Here is a 17903-nt window from a genome sequence, read left to right on the forward strand (position 1 = left end):
CCCAACTTTTTCTGTTGAAATGGAAAGACATTTTAAGACACATAGTAGAGCATATCAGAGCTGTGTGTCATTACAGATACATCTGAAGCGCTCATCTCACAATACTGTCAGCTCTAATCTAGTCCCTTTTTCCCACAATCTGACAGTGATGTGAGATGAAAGTTGCAGATGCAGAGACATTTATAGGGACACACAAATCAGCTTTAATTCACTCCCTGGCTTGCAAGCACAGTAGGTGAGAGCAGTAAGATCAGTGAGGAAAAAAGAGCTATATGTCATTACAAAACACCTTCTGCATATGCAGCTCTAATCCTACGGCACTACTATAAGCTCTGCTTTACAGCCTATTTCCCCACACTGACAGTGCTGTGAGATGACAGCTGCAGATGAACAGGTGTTTGTAAAGGCACACCGCACTGCTGTACTTCTCGCTCTTGTAATCACAGTAAGTGCAAGCAGTGAGCTCAGTTAGCTGTTTGTCATTACATGTCTCACACAGAGACTTTCTCTAAAGGAGTTTTCTATTCTTCCCCCAAATAATGCTTCCTACTGAAGATTGGTCAACAGAAGGTAGGTAAAAAAATGTAGACAAATCTCTGCTAACACTTCATTGCTTAGGCTTAAAGGGGTTGTCCACTATCAGGACAACCCCTTGTCATACCCCAATGTTTGGCCCCGATAAAAAAAAAAAAAAAAAAGCCCAAACTCACTACCATGCTGGCACCGTTTTGGTGGTGCCTGCACTCGCTGTCACGGGGCTCTCATGCGGATGAAAGCCAGGTGGTGCCCGGCACCCAATCAGTGCTGGCATCACTGCCCCTGCCATCAGACAAATTGAACATTCAGAGGAAGTAAGGAGATCAGCTGTAGCCTGGACTTCCTCTTCATGTTCAATTTGTCAGATGATGGCGACAGTGATGCCAGCGCTGAGGGGGCGCCAAGGTCAAGGGTCACAACAAACGCACGGGATCCCTGAGGAAAGCAAGTGCGACACCGCAGGAACGGCGCAGACACGGGAGGTAAGTAAAAGCTTTTTTATTTTAATCGGGGCCAAGCATGGGGTATGAGAAGGAGTTGTCCTAGTAGTGGACACCTTATTTAAAGAGGAAATTAGTGTACATGTTTATGACTTAATTTCTAAAATAAAAACTACATTTTACTCAGTTCTGCAGCTACTATTCCATGATGTGGTCAGTTTACCATGCTCAAGCTGGTGAAAAGTCCTCTTTAAAAACATACATTAGATGACCTATATGAGCTGCAAGAAGGCATGATGTGAAGTTAAAGTAGGTAAATCAAATTCCCTTCATGTTGCCTGGAACCTGCCAGATGTTTCATATCAGTCTGTACCTTGGGTGGTGTTCACACCTGCATGGGCTCTCCTGGGAACCTCCATGTCAGATTTCAATTCAGCTATATATTTCAGCAGACAGACATTAGTGGAACCCATTTAAATCAAAGGGGTGTACAGTGTACCAATAGTGTCGGTCACGCAACACGCATTTTATCCTGCTTTTGTGTTCCTTTAATGGAACTCAAAAACAAAACTTAAAGAAATGTGAACTCCATTCACACATCCAAGCGAAATGTCCATGTGCTATCTTATTTTTTATTAGACAGAATAAGGACACATTGAGAAAATGAATCTTGTTAGGCATCAGCTAAAATAATGAATTTGAGAAGGAGATAGGTGAAGCTCAGAGCATGTCCTATTTTGATGAGTTTTGAGTACCAGAATAGGAAATATTCCTTGGATCTACGTACTGCCCAATAAAAAATTGGATGTCACATTGACACTTTACTAATGTGTGAATCCAACCGTAGATTGCACTGTTGTAGAGCTTGCTGAAAAGCTCTACGGACAACTTGATTTTCCTGGTGGCTTCCCCTTCGTCAGCTTGAGACCGCACCTGCTTCTAGTGAATGAATATTAAATGCACGCAGTTAGTATTAATCCTTATTTCCATTTTAGCATCAGCAGTTTGTGGGAAAACTTTTATTTCCAAAATGGCTGTCTCTGCACGTGTAAAGATTTGGTTAAGGAAACACCAATCCAAATTGATCTGGCTAATAAACTAACACCTACACTTAACTCAGTTTAAAAGCTGGGGCACTAGTCAAAAAAATCATTTTTAAAAGGGTTTTCTACTAGTTTGATATTGCTGACCCATCTATAAAAAAGGTGATCAATATAAAAAAAGATGAGGGTCCAACACATGCCACCTCCATTAATCATCTGTTATCGCCTCTGCTGGTAGCCGGATGCAACACAGTTCCATCATACTGTTTAATAGCCACTGCCAAGTCCTGCAGATCAGCATAGGGGCTGATGTGCAGTAGCGGCCACTAAACATTATGATTTTACTTCAAGACAATGCCAAAGCTGGTAACTATTTTAAAGGGCAGGTCATCAAGCTAGTAAAAAATCCATTAAAAAACACAGAAACGCATTCTAATACAGCAATCTTAAATTGGAACGTATTAAGAAGATGTCTCATTACTCTTAGGACATACAATAATATTGGTCTATGGCCAGCATAAGAGAGGAGTGCTCATTAAGAGTAAGATCTTAGACACTATAATAGAAATAACTAAACATTATAATAATAAAATCACAAAAAGTATAGAAAAGAAGTAAATAAAAGCGCCAAGTCATTTTGCTTTATGGGCATATGGAAACTCTGGGATTTAATGACATTTTAATTTGCTCTCCGAGTATATTTAAGTAGTCATTCACCCATAAAACAAAGAAGCATGCAGAGCAGCTCATCTCTACTCCTACGAGATAGTTTAGGCATGCTGTATTAGGCAACAGTCTTGGAAACTGCAGAAAATATTAGAAATTAACAGAGGTTTAGGAAACGAAAAGTGGCTTCCTCATATACAGCATGCACTCGAAAAGTCACGGCACGCTTGTCTACACAACATCAACTCTAAGCTAAAAAGAATTGCAGGTTACACAACATATACCTCGTCTTCCTGATATTACAAGGGAAAGGCAAAAAAAAGCAATTTGGAGAATTAATTTCACTTTAGATGCAGGAGTTTACAAGCACAATGATCAGACTATTGGCAAATGACCCAACAACAAGAAGATTGGAAATTCGGCTTCGGGATTTAAAAAAGTTATGGCATTTTTCATTCTAAAATATATTAATGCAAGAAAAATGCTCTGCTTCACAGCGCAAGCTGCAAATTCCGATAGTGTTCGTCTATAAGAGTGTTATTTTGACTCTCAGTGTTAAAAATGGATTATTAAAGCTTAAGATTTTCAGAAGTGTTGCATCATCCACCCCAATGTTTCCTGGATGTATTTCATGGTATATGAAAGTGTATTAGGCTTATGACTACTTAGTAATATCTTGGAACTACTAGCCCAGCAATGCCTGCTGCCATAGACTGGTTCTAAAACCATTAACATGAGATTTACCTTAGTTTAAACTTCCAGAATATTTTTTGCTAAATACTGCCAGAGAACAATTTTCTTGTCTGGAATTCCCATCTGGACCAATAATGCTTCTCAAAACACTTATTTCCCATTGAGTCAGTGATTTTTACACTTCTCTTCCAAAATCAATTATCACAAATCATTGAAGGGTTATTCCCATTATACTGATGAAGAAGGACTAGAGTCCTCTTCTTGGTATCAAAGTCCCAGACAACAGGACCCCTACCGATTATGAATAAAGCGCCAATACTCCACTCTCCAGAGTCCTGCTGTCAATTGAGCAAAGCATGTGCATGCATGGCCTACAAACCATTCACTGCTCAGCTTTCTCCGGCAATCTCATTGCCTTCAGCCAGCTGAACATCCGTGTTCCAGAACCTCAGTTTCGGGATCATCAAGGGTCCGACCCCCAGAGATCAGTAAGTTAGACCCTAAACCTCATATCACACTTCCCTAAGGTTAATCTATAAAATGTCATGGTGTGTTCATCTTCATCAAGTAGTATGACAACTTTGGTTTGCTTCATGGCCACTGGAAAAATATATGTAACAAGTACACTGTGATAACGTTCAACTAAGAGATCATTTCTTAAGACTTGTCCACCTTTTGGGGCAATTTTTTTTATTGCTTACATGGATTTGTGACTACAAATCATTTTTTTTCCAATTGGGTTTAATGAAAATGTTATATAGCTTGGCTTTTACAAGTGCTTTGTTTCCCTGCACATTCAAGTTTGGTGTGGTCTATGATCAGAAACCAGATGAGAGGATCTAATGTAGAAGAGTAAAAGATCCGCTCAGATCTCAGAATTATCTCACTGACAGTTCTCAGTTAACGCATTTTGCAGCCAGTAATAGAGAGTGCAACAGAGGCTATAGAAGGAAAAATTATTTTTAACCCAAAATACATGCATTTAAGCATAAAACAAAATTGTTCCCAAAAGTGAACAATCCCTAATCAAGTGAATAAGTTGAGGGTCATCAACCCTTATTAGGGTTCCACACTGACACATACCTAGTCACTTCCTAAAAAGCCTGCAATGCCATACAGCATTAGGTGAAAAACAACTGCAACGTCCATTTATAAGCTATTTTACCAAGATCAATCAATGAATCTGTGTCACTGAACTTGAATGTCAGTTTCATTCAGAAGTAAAACATGGGCAACACTCCTGAACCAAAAAGAAACCATGTCGGTCAAGGACATACAAAGCTCTGTTACGTCTCAAGCCAACAGGGAAGCGATGCATAGGAGCTACATGAAAAGGGGACTGACGCGTTTCTTATCGTGAAAAGCATCAGTTGTAAGAAGAAAAAGCAAAACATTAATTATAGGCCGAGTGTGTTCAGAACTCAACGAGAAACACACAATGTCAACATCTAACACAATAAACAATTGTACAAAGGGCTCGCAGCTGCAAAGAAGTGATGGAGTATATTCAATCCAAATAGCTGACTGTACCCTATGCACAATCATGACAACATACATATTTCAATTGGCCTTTTCTCCTCTTTAAGATCTTCTGTGCTATTAAAAAAAACACTACTATAATACAGAATGGCTTCATCTCTGGGTGTTGTTTTTGGATGTACTCTTAAAAGGGTTGTCTCATGCTTGTTCTTTAGGAGAACCCAGCTGCTCTGCCTCCTGCTTGCCAGGGGATGGTACGCTCCTGAAGACTTGGGACACTGCCCCAAACTGTTTGTTGGTCAAATCTGCAAGCAGGGGCAGCTTTACGCCTTCAGCATCAGAGAAGCATAGTTCAGCAATCCAGCCACTTTCAGAGCAGCTTAAAAGTGCAAGCCCCTTACCTTGGAAACTAGCAATTGCAGAGGTGGCCGAGACGTAAATTCTAAAAGCTAAAATTCCCTTCACTCTTGAGCATTTTTAATTAAAAAAGTAAATTGCGAAATAGCTTGTTTTTACAAGCACTTTGCAATCTAACACAATGCAAATGTTACTTTACACACTGGAAATCTCTAAGTCACCACTTGACAATCACTTTAGCATAAAAGCTATTTAGAGGATAAATTCATGCACAATACCTCTGGACTCTTGCGGTTTTGGAGAATCTGCTTATCAGTGTCCTTGGAAGCAAAGTACCTGGTGCAACCACGATTCAGATACTGTGAAGTAAAAAAAATAGATGAGCAGTTACAAAGGAGCCTCTCTGAGACGACAATCTAAATTTTAGAGAGGGAGTCCTCTAAAAGAATTCAGACAATATACAGTGGGGAAAAAAAGAATTTAGTCAGCCACCAACTGTGCAAGTTCTCCCACTTGAAAAGATGAGCGAAACCTGTAATTGACATCACAGGTAGACCACAACTATGAGAGCCAAAATGAGACAACAAATCCAGAAAATCATCTTGTCTGATTTGGCAACATTTTGCAAATAATGGTGAAAAATAAGTATTTGGTCACCTAAAAACATGCAAGATTTCTGGCTCTCACGGACCTGTAACTTCTTCTTTAAGAGGCTCCTCTGTCCTCCACTAATTACCTGTAGTAATGGCACCTGATTGAACTTGTTATCAGTATAAAAGACACCTGTCCACAACCCCAAACAGTAACACTCCAAACTCCACTATGGTGAAGTCCAAAGAGCTGTCGAAGGACACCAGAAACAAAATTGTAGAAAAGCACCAAGCTGGGAAGACTGAATCTGCAATAGGCAAGCAGCTTGGTGTGATGAAATCAACTGTGAAAGCAATAATAATAAAATGGAAGACATACAAGACCATTGATGATCTCAATTGATCTGGGGCTCCACGCAAGATTTCACCCCGTGGGGTCAAAATGATCACAAGAACGGTGAGTAAAAATCCCAGAACCACATGGGGAGACCTAGTGAATGACCTGCATAGAGCTGGGACCATCGTAACAAAGGCTACCTTCAGTAACACACTACGCCGCCAGGGATTCAGATCCTGCAGTGTCAGGTGTGTCCCCCTGCTTAAGCCAGTACATGTTCGAGCCAGTCTGAAGTTTTCTAGAGAGCATTTGGATTATCCAGAAGAGTATTGGGAGAATGTAATATGGTCTGATGAAACCAAAGTGGAACTGTTTGGTAGAAACAAAACTCGCTGTGTTTGGAGGAGACAGAAAGCTGAGTTGCATCCAAAGAACTCCATACCTACTGTGAAGCATGGGGGTGGCAACATCATGCTTTGGGGTTGTTTCTCTGCAAAGGGACCAGGTTGACTGATCCGTGTACATCCATGTACATGAAAGAATGAATGGGGCCATGTATCATGAGATTCTGAGTGCAAACCTCCTTCCATCAGCAAGGGCATTAAAGATGAAACGTGGATCGGTCTTTCAGCATGTTAATGATCCCAAGTACACTGCCAGGGCAATGAAAAAGTGGCTTCGTAAGAAGCATATGAAGGTCCTGGAGAGGCCTAGCCAGTCTCCAGATCTCAACCCCATAGAAAACCATTGGAGGTATTTGAAAGTCTGTGTTGCCCAGCGACAGGCCCAAGACATCAGTGGTCCAGAGGAGATGTGCATGGAGGAATTGGCCAACATACCACCAACAGTGTGTGCCAACCTTGTAAAGACTTACAGAAAACATTTGACCTCTGTCATTGCCAACAAAGGATATATAACAAAATATTGAGATGAACTTTTGTTAATGACCAAATACTTATTTTTTACCATAATTTGCAAAATAAATCTTGCCAAATCAGACAAGGTGATTTTCTGGATTTGTTTTCTCATTTTGACTCTCATAGTTGTGGTCTACCTATGATGTTTATTAGAGGCCTCTTTCATCTTTTTAAGTGGGAGAACTTGCACAATTGGTGGCTGACTAAATACTTTTTTCCTCACTGTACGTCTATGTAGAATTCTACCCATTCTTATCAAGACAAACTCAAAACAAAAATATATGGAAAATTTTCATACAAAATTGTAGACTAGGCCTGATGTTTTTGCTTTTACAGCCTTTGGCTCAATCCTAAGCCATGCCAACTTGATGGATGAATGATCTGTAGGAAGATCGATCTCATTCAAGCCTGGATAGGCTCACCAGGGTCTTCTCTGCCATTATCTTGATAGTATCAAGCCATCGGATTGCTAGTCTGCCGCTTTGCCTTGTTCCTTCTATTCTTCCAACCATGATATCCTTCTCCAGTCGTTGCTCTCTTCATATGATGTGTCCAAAATAGGCAAGTAATGACTATGAGTGACATGTCTGGCTTGACTTGTTCCAACTAGGCCACCAATTCTTATGGCACACACACACTTCATCCTGGCTGTAGTTAATATTTATCTATTTTCCATTTTGTGATTTATTGGAAACTATTTGTTACTAATTTCCTATAAATTTTAGACATATACTGTAGACTATACTCCCCTACTTATCTATTTATATGTACTATAATGTATCTCGGGAGAAGGTTTGGGTCTCCATATATATTATGTAGAGTCCTGTTTTGGTGAGTTTGTACTTTGCAGCAATTTTGATTGATTTTATGTTGTTCATGTTATCTAATTAATAAAGCAATGTTGATTTTGTTAAATCTGGCCATTGGATTTGATTTTATTTCTTACAGACCTCTATGTTTTAAAGGGAACCTGTCAACAATCTTTGGGCAGCATGAATAAGAGAATGGATGCATTATTGTAGGCAGGTACAGTCTTCTCAGAAACAATCTGACGTTTCGGAGAAGATATACTGAACAAGATAGGTCAGGGATCATAGTTGGAAACTACATTAGTCCTGCAGCGACCCCGTCCAAGACCCACTGTAGGTGATTGGCAGGTCTCTTGCTATGCAACAGTGCTGGGAGAAGCCAGACTAGTCGGGTCTTTGGGCATGGCCACTTATATCTTCTAACTAAATCTTCTCTGAAACACCGGAACGTTTCTAAGAAATATAGAGCCGGCTGGAATTGTGCAGTCAGACGCTGGTTCATGCCCCCAGAGGTTTGGACAGCATGAACCAGCTGACAGGTTCTCTTTAATGTCCAGATTCTGTTTTGGGTGTGTGGCACAGCATCTGCTTATTAGCGTGGCGTCAGCCCTATTAATTTGCCATTTCCACAGAGAAGAAAAAGAAGTGGCGGCATGACAATGTGTCACTTTTCACACAGTAAGTAACAAATGACATATCTCATCCAAAGCTCCCTGAACCATTATCAGGTTAATAGTCAAGAATGATATGATAGGTTCGTTATCAATTATTATACTTCGATTAAATAGCACCTTCATGAAGTGTGGGAGGAAACTGAAGAACCAGGAGGAAACCCACGCGAATACGGGAGAACATGCAAACTTTCAGGTGTTTACCTTGGTGGGATTTGAACCCAGGACACCAGAGCTGCAAAGCAACAGTGCCAACCACTGAGCCATCGAGCTTTTAGTATCATCAGCTGCTTAAATGGGTTATGCACGCATGCTCTGGCACAAAATCTGACATTAGGCATCTAGACGCGTCATGTCACACCATCTGGGACAGTATTCCCAGGAATACACCCCCTTTAACATCTAACTCTAGAAGAGTACTACCTAATCTGTTGGTTAGCGTGGCCCTCTGTCACCTTATAAGTGATGTGGTGTCAGTCTGAAGCACTGCTTGTGAGGACAAGCGATAATAGTGGTCATAAATGTCCAACGCAACTTTATGTTTGCAACTTCTTCAATGACTCTGGTAGGAGAAGCAATGGCAGTTCTCTAATAATCCTATTAGTGGAATCACGCCATTTCAAAACTGGAATCAGTGGGAATTAGAAGACTCAGAAATGTATTACAAACCAGAAAAGCAATACTCCGAGCACTTGCAACTATTCTTCCAACATCGATACAGCTTAAATAGAAGGCGGCAAAATGAAAAAAAAAACGCTGCTCAGAGATTCGTCACTACCATGAGAAGACGTTTATGGGAGTTTACTAGGACTGAGCCAAGAAAATTGGTTTAAGATTTAGCTAATCGTTTAGCAGCTGCTCGAGAAGCTGCTGTCAGAAACAGAGCTAATCTTTAAAACCCTGCGAAGAATCTGCAATTAAAAACATATCTCCGCTTCCATCGTTCTGCAGGAATCCAAGTGTTAAAGCACAGTAAGAAAATGGAAGGTGGCAAACGGCACATTATTCGTGGTGATGCACCTAGCACACTCTAATTTTGGGCTTTAGCTGCACACAGGGAGAATAGATTATTATATATCACCAGAGACATCTACAGCACTGGAAAGTAAAACATCTCATTCAGAAGACCGGCTACAATTTGTCTTGAAAAGTAATTGCAGTTTCAATAGAGCTGACATTTCAGTTTTCAGTCTCCAGCCCACAGAGACGCCGCGCCAAAGAGGTTTCAATTCAATTTGAATCATTTAAGAGGTCTTTTTTTTTCCTCCTCGCAATCAGACGTTTCTGTAAGAGTAATGTTCTCGGACTGTTTGGAGCACACATCAAGCTTTCTAAGCCCGCTGATATAACTCGACTGCTCTCTCGATGACTAATCAGCAGTGGTCAGCTCCGACAGCGGGAGGAGAATGTAAGGGTCATTTATTGAACCGTTAACAGCCCAATGAGTATATCTGATCCTACGGACTACCGTGGTCTACACACAGTAAACATAATCTGGAACATGAGACTTCGTATGTGAGCTCCAACAGTAGGACAGCGCAAAATAAAATAAAGAAAAAGAAAAATAGTTGCCCAAGTGTATGAATAAAATTAAACCATGAAACACTGATTTAAAGAATATCAGTTTTCTGTGGAGACCGCAATAGACAGACTAACATACTGAGCAGGCAATTTAACACTGATCAATAAAGATCTGAACTATTTTTCACCTGCTAACCACTGCTAGATAGACATCTTGAGAGATGCGAAGGTAAAACCAGAACTATGAAACCATCATTTTTTATCATAAATGGTATTCTACTTGTAAAAAGTTCTTATCAATATTCGCCAGGTGTTAAATGGTAGGTCATTGGGGGTGTGACGTTTATAGCGTTTATTCTTAATTATGCCCGATGTATTGTTCAGTAGGTAAGGGGACATGAGCCACTGTTCATTTGAACATGTAGGTTGACTCTTGTATGTTAGTTTGTGGAATGTCTGCCGATTACGTATTGCATCAGCCCCTGCGATGTACTAGTCTGCACAATTTAGGACAAATCTGCAGGTTAATTAAACAGAGGGATTATCACTCCCACCTTCCCCAATCCTGTGGGAGAATGTCCTGAATGGGAAGTGTGGGTATAAAGTCTCTGTCTCCCTCTCCAGAGAGACTCTTCAGAAACAGCCCAAGGAGCCATGCCTCCATCTGGTGGAATACAGATCTGCTCCACTGCCCATCACTGAACACTCAGATCACCTTGCCACATATCTCACTGTACTCGATCAGCCTCCTAAGCTTCCTGCTACCTCCTCTGTGTGGGTGCCAGCCAAAAGCCGAGTGCTACTGGTTGGGGTAGTTGGCCCAGGATGCCCTGAAGTCGCAGAGGTTCTAATCCCCAATGAGCAAGTGAAAGGGTGAGACACCGTCATTTGCACCATCTTGGGAACTTGCTGGGATTGTATGTTGTTGCCGGCTGGAGCTGGATGCACATGCTACGGTATGTGGGTCTACTGCATGCCTTACTATTAACAGATTTATTTATTACATTATTTATTGCTATCTTTAGCCATCTAGTTTCATGTAGATAATTGTCTGGTACATCATTGTGACTGATACAAAATCTGCAGGATATATGAAGTACGGCATATTGTGACTGTGTAGGATACTTACATTTTTTCTAGGTGTCCCCACTGTTGGACTCAATTTATGCGGTCTCATTATTTATAACAGGTTATATATTTTCTTGTATGAATAAAGCTATATATATTTTTTATTTGGTAGGCATTTTTCCTCTATTGGCAGGTAGTAAAAAATGTATTTAATTGCTGATACTTCCAATATTTCAAAGGATTGTGAAGTGGCTTAGCTAGCACTACTCTCAATGGCATTTGGTATATTGCTGCCATACAATTTGACCCAACTCAATCAAGTTATGAAAAACATCCTAGTCCAAATACAGAAGTCTAGGATCCTTTGGACAGTCATCTTATCAGTCTTACAGGAAAACATTGATCTCACAGCTTCCCAGTGTGGTCTAGACAAGGGAGTGCCTAAAAAAAGGGATGTCACACAGCCACCACACGGTGACACCAGTAGTCACAGCCATGTTAGTCAGCCTGCTCCCAACTCCGGTCACATCTATGCCAAGACAACGATCTAGAACTAACAGTCACACATGCAAACTGTGCAACATTAGTTATACATACTCTAAAGTTATCAGGGGAACTCAAAAAAAGCTTCTGACGAATCTCCTCTGGTGCACCGGCACATAACCTGTAGAAAATATGGTAATTCCTCTCGTCTTGTCCTTGTACGCAGATTCGAGACTTTTCCAGGAGATAGTGCGACACAAATCCCCCTACCACAGAATACTAGGAGGAAAAAAAATAAACAGGGAATTAAAAAGGTAATAAAAAATAAGTGAAAAATAAAAATCACAATTATTAAATAAAAAAATTAATATCTGTAAAATAAAATAAAAAGTTACAAGATGATAAAGTCTAGCTAGAATCAACCACCCATAGAACATACACAGATATAATAGGCATTCATCCCCATGGAAGGTATGTTATTGGATACAAGGTATCACGAACACGAAGAATACATTTTCTTCTATGTCTTGCCCAAACTATTGAGTCTGAAGAATGAGTGTAGAAATCACATTACATAGCCGATCTCGTGGACGCCTGGTGTCATTCTGCTGGAAAAGGTTACTCTCATTATCAGAGTTGGGTCCTCCATAAAGCCACTCAGCAGTGGGATAACCTTTTCTGTGATTGCACACCTATACCTGGGACACTTGGGATCACATATATTGTTTGTTTTCTATTTCTTTGGAAAGGGTAGGTCGGGAGATCAGTTTTGACAATATTAAAGGTTGTCACCTCAAACTGCAGAAGCAAATTCAGGAGAAAGGTCACAAAAAGGTGAAAAACAGTTATATCCCCTCATCCCTTTGTGTTTTTTCTCAGCTGTATATGAAGCCTACATTTATCACTGTGGTGGTGATAATAATAATATAAGAATAGTCATGATTCCTTCTGGTTAAATGCCAAGAAGTGATTGATAAGAGAGTGCTGAGGGACATGAAGAAAAACAAATTACAAGCGCCCATGTTATCCCTGCAGTATGGACAGAGATATTAACCAATCTCATTATTAATTTAGGGGGGGGGGGTGACGGTTATATTATAATATTGGAGACCTTATGGTTCCAATAAAGTAATATTACTGACATATCTCTTCTGATTTCCCAATACTCACTAACGCCTCAGCCATGTGTTCCTGGGTGATCTATGAAAGAGCTGCAGAAAGAATTGGCCTTTGAAATTCCAAAGGCGGGATGCACTGTCCGGAATATCTGTTGGAGGGAGTCATGAGGATCCCCAGACACAGACTGTTGACCACTTCCACTGAATTTAGTCTCCTGTATAAGGGGGACTTTAGTTCGGTCGTGCAATTTTACAATGATCAGTTAAAAGCTTGTTCAGCCAACACCTATATATCTTCTGAAGAGCCCTACCTCCCCCCATAGACATGTACAGACAACTCAGTGGAGCATGGATGTCTTCAATGTAGGAACAGGGGACTAGTCTGGTGCCTCGTTCTTCTTCATAAAGAGATGAGAAGTGCCGATGATGTGGTGCCTTACCATATCTGCTGGGAAGTGTGCACCTGTCCTATTTATTAGACATGGGCAATTCCTGTTGATCACGCATTCGTCCAAGCAGATATGTGGAGACACAACTTCATCAGCACCATTCACCCTGAAATGAGTAAACCCAGAGAACTTCTTTATGGATAAAGAAGGAGAAATCCAACCTCCTGGTCTGTATATTCCCTAATATCTGCCATCATTGGAGAATCAAAATGTACACAAAGTAATCAGCAGGTTTGGCCAAATTTAGGCGAGTTAACTATAAAATACAAGCAGATAAAGGTCTGTGTAATAATAGCTAATTGCCGGCAATAATTGGCCATTATAGTTTAACAGCTTGTTTACACAAGAAAAACGTACTTCAGGTACTCACTGAAGGATGCGGAATAGATAATTCTCTCTCACCCATGACAGCACCACGGAGAGAGGGGATCAGTCCTTCAGGGACAGGAACCTACAGATAACAAGGGCGGTACCTCTCCTCCGCCTCCAGTTGGGTTCCTGTCCCTGACGGGGGACCCACATTATGAAAAGATTACCATCATGGGACCTAAATCTTCTACTATCCACACTAACAGGCCCTCTGTTTGATCCTATTCACTCAGCATCCCTAAGAATCCTGTCGTTAAAAACAGTGCTTCTGGTGGCGCTAACATCAGCTCGCAGAGTGAGCGATATGCAAGCTTTATCAGCAGGGCCACCTTTCACAAAGATTCTAGAGGATAGGGTCATTCTAAAGCCTGACCCGGCCTATCTACCAAAAGTGTCATCACATTTCCATAGGTCTCAAGAGGTAGTCCTTCCTTCATTCTGCCCAAATCCTAAAAATAAGGGAGAAGAAAAATTCCACACCTTAGATGTGAAGAGGTGCCTAGTGCAGTATCTAGTGGCCACCAAAAAATATAGGAAGGAAGGCTCTCTCTGTGTGTTTTCAGGGACCTCGGAAGGGACTCAAATCATCTAAGAGTACCCTGGCAAGGTGGATAAGGGATGCGATTGCCCTGGCATATTCATCCAGTGGAAATACCATCCCGGAAGGGTTGAGAGCCCATTCCACAAGAGCGATGGCGACCTCATGGGCTGAAAGATCTGAGGTATCGATAGAACAAATCTGTAAGGCGGCCACCTGGTCATCACCTTCAACCTTTTTCAGACACTATCAATTAGATCTAGGCTCTACGTCTGACCTGACCTTCGGGAGAAGGGTCCTTCAGGCGGTGGTCACTCCCTAAGCTACCAATCTCTGTAATTCTCTCCGTGGTGCTGTCATGGGTGAGAGAGAATAGCTTAGTTACTCACCGATAACGGTGTTTCTTGGAACCCATGACTGCACCCGCTTATTCCCCTCCCCCTCACGAGTGTGGTGAGCATGTTTTATTGTTTGTAGAGTGTTTCCGTTTAGGCACGGTGCTTCTGATAAATAAGCAAGCAATATTATAATGTTGTGCATATATTTCTGTTGTCTAACTAACCTGGAGACCCTCTGATGCTCTGTAACGAACTGGAGGCGGAGGAGAGGTACCGGCCTTTTTATCTGTAGGTTCCTGTCCCTGAAGGGGGGATCCCATCTCTCCGTGGTGCTGTCATAGGTTCCGAGAAATACCGTTATGTACTTAGCAGGGTTGTGGAGTCGGAGTCGTAGTCTGAGCCCATTTTGGTGGAGCCGGTGTCATGGAAATTGAGGAGTCGGAAGTTTGGCTTACCGACTCCACAGCCCTGGTACTTAGTCTACTTTTGTTCTCGGCATTGCAGGAAGATGTGCTGCCAAGAATGATGATCTTTTTAGCAAACCAAAAGATCATTTGACCTGACGAATGGGTATTTTGCGATTACTGTGAAATGAGCTTTCCTAGGAAAGCTTGTTCACGTTGTCATGCAGTCTAAATGTTCCTGATGCCCTGTAAGCATCTCCCAGACCTATGGCAGGCCGGGCTTATACTAATACTCATGCTGCACACAAAATACAATGTCCTTCAAAATAAAAGAGGAAACATAACAGATATATTCCCTCTCTTTTTCTTAATCATCTCTGTCCTTAATAAATTGCTTTTCTGAAGATAGGACAATAAGTATTACGATTCCCATTTTTCCTACACAACATATGCTGAAATTCCAATCAAAGCGCAGCAAGCAGATAGCAACACATTCATCAATCTCGGAAATCTTGTACCCTCTGGAATGTTGAATATATCAGTTGTGTGCATTTATTATGCAATTTTACTTGTATTTTTCCCAATCAGTGAAATGTGTGAAAAACAATGCAAAAATTCTGAAAGATTAAAAAAAAAAAAAATTAAATTTCAGAAATCTCATTCACTTTGCTGTTACAATAAAATGCTGTGTTTATATCGAAGCAAAAAGGCAACGTGTCAACAGACCCCCAACAACCTTAAAGGGGGCTTTACACATAGCAATATCGCTAGCAATATCGCTAAAGCATCACCGATTTTGTGACGCAGCAGCGATATTGCTAGCGATATCGCTATGTGTGATACTTACCTCCGACCGGCTCCCCCGCTGTCTGTCGCTGATCGTGCAGCTCCATTTCTCGTCGGACGCTTCCTGCCAGCGCCGACGAGCGACGCGTGGACGCGGGCGGGAGGACGTCAGGATCACCGCGTCTGAAAGGTAAGTAACGACCGCTTCTGCGTCGCTACGTCGCTGTGAGATCTGCCTGTGTGGCAGCTCACTAGCGACCATTTAGCGATGCACCAGTGATCCTGACCAGGTCGTATCGTGGTCGGGATCGCTGGTGCATCGCTAAATGTAAAGGGGTCTTAAGACAGGGCTGATAACACAGGATTCATCAATCACAATAGGTGATGTCACAGCTGACCTGCTCCCCCTCCCTTTACATAGATGTTTGCACAGGCTCATTTGACAACTTCAATACAAAAAGATGCAGTCTAATGCAGTTATGTACATTTACAATTCCTGGGGGAGAGGAAAACCTCAGTAGCCAGAGTGAACATGAAAAAAATATATTTTTAATATAGACTGTGCTATGTAAAAAGAAAGCCATTTTTTATATATATTTAACACAAAAATGGATATAATTAATAGTTTATTTTCTCTAAAGCAAACATGTGAAATAAAAAATGATTTCCAATCCGCAGACGATTTGCTATAGAGCAGGAGGGGAAGGTCAGACTGATCTGGTTACGTGGTAGAAGATATGGTATAACCCAGGTTTTATGCACTTACACGTCTTTCTATTCTGAGCTTCAGAGTCAAGAGGGTGGTCCTACCTGGGGACAGACAACGTTCCTTGCACAAGTGTGCAGAAAATGATTGGGATCGTCCACTTAACCGAAAAGCCCAAAGTGAGCGGAGATTTAAAAGAAAAGAAAAAAAAACACAAAATCTAGAGTATGTGCCCATGCCGTCTTTTTCAGGCCGATTCTGCATGGAATCCACTGTAAAAAGCGCCTCAAAGTATAGAGTGAAAGCCGCCCGAGGCGGAGCCACCACAGGAACAGCAGCGAGGCCTGCGGCTGTGCAGTCTCAGGAGAACACCCACTGGCATTTTACTGAAGCAGCTTCACCTGAGAAAATGCTGCAGCTGCGCTGGCATCTAGGCGCCATTGATGAGGGTATCCTTTGGGTTAAGTCGGGGTGACAAAAGCGTATGTATGTTCTCTCATGCGAGATAATCTGCCCGATTATGCAAATGACACTTGGCTCAAACTCTGTCAGAGATTGATCCGAGTGTCATCTGAGCGTGATCTGATTTTCTCATGCAGCACAGGCGAGGAGAAGACAAAGAACTTAATTTCTCCATTGATGACATCTGAGTGCAATCTGATGTTTTACACGCACCTATACATCTGATTCTCGGCTGTACCAACAGCATGCTGCAATGTTTTCCCATGCCGAATCGGCATGAGAAAAAAAAATCACAGACCATCACTGCCCCATAATATAACAGTGGGCCGAGTGCTATCCAATATAACATCAGAAAGCACTCGCCCATGTTATATGCTCGTGAGCGAGCCCTTATACTGAAACTCTTCCCACAAAATTATCCATATATCTGCTCAGTATAGCATGCTGCCTGCAAACTTCACTGTGTTTTCAAGACTGCTGGTTTGCTATAAAGGGTCGATCCAATACCAAAAATTTAATTTATACATATCTATTGTGCCTCCCAAAGCACTTTTGTAATTAGCATTATTTTAAAATACCCTACACTTCTCACTATACAGCTGATCTGTAAATGTGTTGCTTTACTTAAAGTCCTGTGACGTTTCATTTGAGAGGATTTTCAAACAAGGTGTCATCAAAAAGCTGCACTCACTTTCCTGAAGCATCTATCACCAGAACAGGGCATCATCCTGGGATACTGCTGCAGTCACTTACAATAGATTTTCTTCCTCGCTGCCCTCTGAGGATGCCCTAAATCTATGTTACTGATAGAACCTGTGGGAGAAGTTACTGAGGTGCCAGTACTCTGCTTCTGTCTCTGCCAGCTGCAGGTTCTTTGCATGAAAGTAGATGTCATCAAGGGATGGTGATAGAAGCAGGGTGAGTGACAACAGTGCTGCCCAAAAAATTTTATCACCACCCTCAAACTAATCATCATCAAAGGGTGGTGATAGAAGTAGAGAGAGTGACAACAGCACTGCGCACTGATGACTATTCTTTGGAGGTTGGCAATAGAAGTTGAGGGGCCGCACTCCTGGCACTCACCCTGCTTCTATCACTGTCCTGTGATGACATTGCTTCAAC

General features: G+C 41.5%; 1 protein-coding gene across 9 annotated transcripts in view; it reads right to left on the reverse strand.

The window, feature by feature from the left end:
- The window catches only part of MYO6 (myosin VI), a 362182-nt gene that overhangs the window by 237283 nt on the left and 106996 nt on the right, over positions 1 to 17903 (reverse strand). For all 9 annotated transcript variants that reach the window (XR_012231028.1, XM_073569300.1, XM_073569297.1 and 6 more), the window contains exons 9-10: positions 11726 to 11890; positions 5494 to 5574 (exon numbers count right to left, since the gene is read on the reverse strand). Coding sequence is in view for 8 of the 9 variants with exons in the window: in XM_073569300.1 (XP_073425401.1) it covers positions 5494 to 5574; positions 11726 to 11890 (246 nt within the window). In the remaining variant the exon portion in view is untranslated. The remainder of the gene's footprint in view (positions 1 to 5493; positions 5575 to 11725; positions 11891 to 17903) is intronic.

This window comes from Dendrobates tinctorius, unplaced genomic scaffold (genome assembly GCF_039654945.1).
Source record: "Dendrobates tinctorius isolate UK_male_01 unplaced genomic scaffold, ASM3965494v1 ptg000024l, whole genome shotgun sequence".
Taxonomy (NCBI): domain Eukaryota; kingdom Metazoa; phylum Chordata; class Amphibia; order Anura; family Dendrobatidae; genus Dendrobates; species Dendrobates tinctorius.